This window comes from Ovis aries, chromosome 1 (assembly GCF_016772045.2).
Source record: "Ovis aries strain OAR_USU_Benz2616 breed Rambouillet chromosome 1, ARS-UI_Ramb_v3.0, whole genome shotgun sequence".
Classification (NCBI taxonomy): Eukaryota; Metazoa; Chordata; class Mammalia; order Artiodactyla; family Bovidae; genus Ovis; species Ovis aries.
In genome coordinates this window covers 11,003,746-11,009,835 of record NC_056054.1, presented here as the reverse complement: position 1 = coordinate 11,009,835, position 6,090 = coordinate 11,003,746, and the positions used below count along the sequence as shown (strand labels likewise).

General features: G+C 56.5%; 1 protein-coding gene across 2 annotated transcripts; it reads right to left on the bottom strand.

The window, feature by feature from the left end:
• Window positions 1-274: 274 nt before the first annotated feature.
• ADPRS (ADP-ribosylserine hydrolase) lies at window positions 275-5,760 on the bottom strand. 2 transcript variants are annotated; one of them, XM_042245453.2, is made up of 7 exons: window positions 5,520-5,719; window positions 3,782-4,011; window positions 3,311-3,407; window positions 2,842-3,049; window positions 2,558-2,742; window positions 1,662-1,762; window positions 275-1,084 (listed from the first exon to the last, which is right to left on the bottom strand). In XM_042245453.2, exons 2-7 carry the CDS (start codon window positions 3,783-3,785, stop codon window positions 792-794), a joined length of 888 nt encoding a protein of 295 aa, XP_042101387.1. In that variant the 5' UTR covers window positions 3,786-4,011; window positions 5,520-5,719; the 3' UTR covers window positions 275-791. The 2 variants fall into 2 exon arrangements, with proteins under 2 accessions (XP_042101387.1, XP_014947346.2); XM_015091860.3 differs by lacking the exon at window positions 3,782-4,011 and having other exon boundaries at window positions 5,520-5,760.
• Window positions 5,761-6,090: the final 330 nt, after the last annotated feature.

Below are 6,090 nucleotides of genomic sequence, written 5' to 3'. Positions count from 1 at the left end.
GCAACCTATTAAGTTGTCAGGTACTCTAAGAGCAGTAATATCTGACTTCTTCCTGCCCACTGCCTGGGCCACTGAGAGATCTCCAACAGGAAAAAGCACCAAACTATGCCTGCTCTCTTCCTGGATGGACAACTGGAGGAATTTGCCTCCACCACCCAGCAGGTGGATCCCTGGCTCCTACGAGTGAGGCTCAGATAGAGAGGTGCTAGGCACAGAAGATCAAGGTAAGGGGAAGAATCCACCCATTGTGGAGGAGAAACACAAGAAACAGTGGTGGGACTTACCAAAAACTGTTTATTGCTCTGGGATTTTCTCTGGAAGCTGTTCACAAGACCCACGACGGCCAAGGGCCAGGTGTGCGTCTCGACTGGCTAGATCCACGTGCCCCCTCCCAATCCACATAAACTGAGCACTCAGGGCTCAAAGACAGGCTTCTGGCAAACTGGCTAAATCCCAACAAGGAGAAATGATGCCGCAGATCATTTCCACCTCCTCAGATCCCACATCCTAGATAATCAAGGAAAATGCCACAAATACTGCTCCAAAATAAAAGCTGCCCTGGTCCCTCATGTCTGACTGAGGAGCCAAGAGCACCGAGGCTCTGCAGAAGGCAGGAACCCAGCACCAGAAGGCACCCATCCCTCCCCAGACTAGACGCTGGCCCCAAGGTGCACTCTGCTCATGTGGCAGGAAGACAGAAGCAGGGAGCTGCACCGGAGGATGCCTGGGGTTTCCAATGTAAGCTGTAGCTGGTCCTGCTGCACGTGGCAGGGCCTTAGCAGCTGAGGCCCTCACAGACTCTTCTGGAAGACCCGGTGCAGGCTCTGGGCCAGGACGTCAGTCTCCTCATAGCCTTCACAGCTTTGCTGCCAGCTCTCTGGCACCTGTTCCATCCCATAGTAGGCGCCAGCGATGGCCCCGGCCATGGTGGCAATGGTGTCCGTGTCCCCACCGAGCGAGATGGAATAGACAAGAGTCCTTTGGAGGCTGTTGAAGGCAGAGGGGATCTCGGGGTCGGGCTCCATGCAGCGCAGGAAGCAATAGATGGCGGTGGGAACAGATTCAAAAGCAGCAATGCCGTTTCCTGTGGGGAGGCCACAATATGGGAACTTGACCCGTGTTCCTGGGCCCCATGATGTCCCCAGGTTTCCTGCCACTTGTCACAAGTCAACTCTCTAGGCTTCAAGTTAAGCTGGGATTAACATCACAGCCTGGGTTTAAATCTCAGCTTGCCCTCCTATTGACTGTGTGATTCCTGTATCTTGGCTTTAGCTCCATGTGCAGAGAGGAAATAAAGTTAGGAACTTTTGCAGGGCTGGTGTGTGAGGGTGAAATGAAATCCTAGAGAGAAAGCACTCTGCAGAGTGCCCAAAACACAGTAAAAATGCTGTGTGAATAAACAGCAGTTATCACCATCAGCTGTGAAAACTAACGGCCAGCTGCCGTTTCTGGATGTTGCAGGTTGAGGGCACTGCTGCCCTAGAGAGGAAGGCACTGTGCCCACAGCCTGCCAAGGAGCCTCCACAGTATGGTGCTCCTGTTACAGCAGCCCCAGCAAAAGTGTGATGGTGGCAGCAGTGACTGCAGGTACCTCTCCCATCCCATGCACGAGCCCAGGATGAACCCTGAAGGGTGACAGGTGGGGGCAGGGGGCTACCCACCTAGCTCGGACACCACCTCCTCTCTGGTCACTGAGTCCTGCTCTAGAAGCTCCCCGATCTTCTTCAGTCGGCTGGAGTATGGACGCTCCTCCATGCCCAACCTGTGGATGGGGGCGAGATTGCAGGGAGATCGGAGCCAGCAGGGTGGAGACAGCAGGATGGGGAAGGGTGGGGCAGGGATGTGGTCAGGCTGATACCCAGGCACAGGTGCCAGGGCAAGAAGTGGGAAGGGCTCGGTGGGAGCTGGCTGGTTTGTTCTCTGGGACCCAGAGAGCCCTGAAGCACAGCCTAAGCACAGGGCTCTCCCCAACTCTCCTTAGGACGTGCAATTAAAGAAGGAAGGTTTCAGAGACTTCCCAGGTAGTCCAGCGGCTAAGACTCCATACTCTCAATGCAGGGGACCTAGGTTCAATCCTTGGTCAGCGAACTGGATCTCACATGCCATTAACTAAGAGTTCAGATGCTGCAACTAAAGATCCCACATGCCACAGGGAAGATCGAAGATCCCTCATGCCGCCACTAAGACCTGGCGTGTATAATATTATTAACATTCAAATTAATAATATTTAATATTATTAAGTGGGCTTCCCTGGTGGCTCAGAGGTTAAAGCGTCTGCCTGCAATGTGGGAGACCTGGGTTCGATCTCCGGGTTGGGAAGATCCCCTGGAGAAGGAAATGGCAACCCACTCCAGTATTCTTGCCTGGAGAATCCCATGGATGGAAACAGAAACATTTGTATTCATTAAATATGTATAAAATAAGTAGTAATATGTATTAAATAAGTAGTAATACATATTTAACAAATACATATTTTAAAAAAGGTTTTTGCTTGAGGCAATGCCACCCCACCAGCATACACGTGCACAACAGACGTGCCCCCAGCCCGCCTACTCACTCCCTGGCATCCAGCACGGACTGGGCATCACTCTCCAGCTCTTCCATGTGGCCCAGGAGCTGCTCGAGGAAGTGCTCACTGGACGACTCACCCTGCAAAGCCAGGTGCACAGCCAGGGCCTGCAGGATGGCTCCATTGTAACCCAGGGAGGAGGCGTGTGTCAGCTGGGCCGAGAGCCGGGCAAACTAGGGCAAAGGCAAGGGAGGCGAATACCTGTGGTCACGGCACTCAGGTGTGCAGGAGGGAGATCAGAGGGCCCAGAAGCCAGCCCACCTGGACTATACCTTCTGCACATCCTGGATGCTGCTATAGGCCAGGGAGATGCCAGCCACCCGCATGGCACCCCCGTTGCCATAGGAACCTTTGCCATTAAACTGGGCGCGGGCAGGCTCAAAGACATCCCGGCATTTGGGGCTTAGGAGCTTCCTGAAGACAGTGATCACTCCAGCACCATAACCCCGGTCAGGGTCCTTCTTGTACTCCTGAGCAAACCTAGGGGCGAGAAGGCCACAGGATCACAATTTAAGAGATGCCTGCCATGGCTGGGAGAGAAGAAACCTGGCTGGTTTGGGAAAAGAGGAATCCTGGAGCTGTCACTTCTAGTTTGGGAAGCTGCAGCAGCCCAAGAGACGGTGTCCTGCTGCGCAGTCTGGGGGGAGGGTGTCCTGGCATGCACGGACACCGCTGCGCTGGTCAAGGGGTGCGATAACTCCGCCCACCCGCTTGGCCTCACCCTGGGACCACTGCCCTCACCTGTGAGCCATGTCCACCTCGTCGAAGGCCTCCTTGGCTAGCAGGGACTGCACCAGCGCCCTGGCCATGGCTGTGTCGTCTGTGTAGCACAATGCTTCTGCAGGGAGGGCAGGGGGCAGAGATGGAGCTGCAGGGCTCGAGAGTGGCGGCTGCAGCCTCCTGCTCACGCTTTTTATCTACTACTTCCAGAAGGCCTCAAGTCAGCCTCTCACTCTCATCCAGTTTCCCGAGCTCTTAGCCATGGGATTTTCAACAGTTACATATTCTGAGTTGGTCACGTGTCCTGCTGATTTTAGATCTCCCGTGTCTTCCCCACCCTCCAACCTGGCCTGTATGTGCCGCCAGAAAATTCTTCCTAAGAGTAGAGCATCACTTTCGTCATCACACTCTCCCGCTCAGATGGCTGGCTCTCACCTTCAGGATGAGGTCCAAATTCACTGTCATGGCCATTTGAAGCCCCTCCTTCCTTACCCATCTTATATCCCGCTGTTCCCCTCCGCTTCCTCAGAACCAATCCTGGAGCCTGGGTCACGTCCTTCCCCGCTGGGGCTGCTCGTCTCCCTCCACCCACCTCCTCTTCTTCCTCTAGGTGCCCAGGTCTTCTGCCTTGGCACTTGTAACACACATCACTGGTTTTGGTAGCTTCTCAGGCTATAAGCCAGTTAGGGACAAGGACTTGCTTTTATCTGAAGAAGACACAGCTGTAGAGAGCAAAGCACACCCCCTAATGAACCCCTTATTCCTCACATCTAATATCTGCCCTCAGCCCCCAGCCCCACCCTGCTCTGTGTATCCCAAGCCCCAACCCTGCCGTCTGTTTCCCTTTCACTCCCAGAAGGCCCCCACTCTCTACTTTGCCAGCAAGAGAGGCCTACAGGCTCCTACCCGCAGCCACACGCTCTAGTCTCCCCTCAGAGGGACCGAGTCTCTCCTGCAGTCTGGCCCCGGCCTAGTTCCGGGGGGCCTTGCCTCTCCTTTGTCTCCTCAGCTTCTCCCTCTGTGATGAGCAGAACCCAGGCTCCATTCAGCTGGTCCCTGGCACCCAGCTTCCCCACAGGGAACCACATCTCGCCCCCTCCCAGCCCAGATGATCGGAGATGGAGCCAATGCCACCTCCAGCCCAGCCAAAAGCACATCCCGTGCCCCCATTCAGGGATGAATGGGTGACCTAAGCCAGGCCAGTGAGACCATCAGAGACTTCTGCTGGGGCTTCTGTAAAGAGAAACTTCCTCTGCTGGACATGCTGAGCTAGGAGCTGCTGAGAGCTACCCCATGGGAAGGGTCTGCCAGGCTGAAGCCCACCCAAAAGAACGCAGATCTGAATCAGGAGAGGAACTGAGTCTTGAGGACTCCTTTTTCATTCCCTCCTGAACCCACTGAAATGTAACTTCAAGGGTTCAACCTTCTACTGACAATGCTTTCCTAAATCTAGACTTCCCCCTACTTAACTTCTCTGTGGCCTCACATCAGTAACCAGTGTCTTCATCTTGAAATTCCTGAGTTTTATTGTTACACACCTCCCCTGCTTCTCCTCCAATAAACTTTTTCCTTCTGTAGCTCCTTTTCTTTCTCCAGGTTTCTGGGTGTGGCTCCTTTTTCTTACTATTCTACGTGATCTCCCAGAAGAATCGTCCTCAGCCGTGACACTGCACTGAGTTCTGAGTGATGAGTTGACCGCCCAGGGGAGGGAGAGGCTGAGGGAACAGGGACCGCAGTACATGCAAAGGGGCTAGAGGCGGCACGAAGCGCCAAGAAGCGCAGCACAGAATGTAAAGCCAACGGTGCTATAAGATGGAACTGGAACCGCAGGCGAGGGCACGCCAAGTAGGTCCTTTAAGGAGTGTGGCTCTGTCCTAGGGGTAATGGGCAACTACTGCAGAGATTCAGGCGCGGGGAGGCCTCCCTAAGATCTGTTCCTCAGAAGCGCACTCCAGCTGCATGGAGATGGACTGGTGGTGCAATGTTCTGAGACTAGGGTAAAACGGGTGAAACTCGCAGAGGTGTTAAGGACTGGAGTAGGCGCAATCTAGGCGTGGCGTGCCCCGAGACGGCGAACGTTCGGGGCGAGATACGTGAACACGGGGCTCGGATCCTGGACACGCTGAGGCCGAGGTATCCCCGCGTCGTGCAGGCCCCTCCGGCCGCGGTCCCCTCCCTGCCCGCGTCCCTCGTCGAGCCCCGGGCGCCCCCGGCACCCGGCCCCGCCCACCTGTCCGCGCGCTCCCGGGCGAGCCGGGGTCCGGCTCCAAATCCTGGACCTGACGCAGGACTGACGTCAGGTCGACGGTGTCGCGCGCCTCGTAGACGGCGCCTACGCAGTCCCCGAGCAGCGCGCCCGCCAGGCAGCCTCGGAAGCGGGAGAGGGAGCGTGCCGCTCCAGCCCCGCCGCAGCCCGCCGCCGTCATCGCTGCCGCCGCCGCCGCCATCCGCGCGGACTCGCCGCCACTTCCGGCGTGGCGGGCGCGCGCCCCCACTGCGCGGCGTCCCCGGCCCCACAGCGCCGCCCCGCGGCCCGGAGTCGCAGCGCACCCCCGCGGGAGACCAGGGGCGGCCCCCAAGCCCTGGTCAGATAGGGCCCGGCCTCTCAGGCCGCATTTCCCCTACTTGTAAGAGCTTCCCTGGTGCCTCAGATGGTAAGGAATCCACCTGCATTCTTTACCATCTGAGCGGGAAGATCCCCAGGTGAAGGAAATGGCAACCCACGCCAGTATCCTTGCCTGGAGATTCCATGGACAGAGGAGTGTGTGTGTGTGTGTATGTGTGTGAATTCCATGGACAAA

Coding starts and splice junctions, on each gene's coding strand:
- ADPRS (XM_015091860.3), bottom strand. CDS start 5,736: ATGGCGGCGGCGGCGGCAGCGATGACGGCGGCGGGCTGCGGCGGGGCT. Junction 3,050..3,310: donor GAGGTGGACATGGCTCACAG/GTGAGGGCAGTG, acceptor TCTCGCCCCTAG/GTTTGCTCAGGAGTACAAGA. Junction 2,743..2,841: donor GCATCCAGGATGTGCAGAAG/GTATAGTCCAGG, acceptor CCTTTGCCCTAG/TTTGCCCGGCTCTCGGCCCA.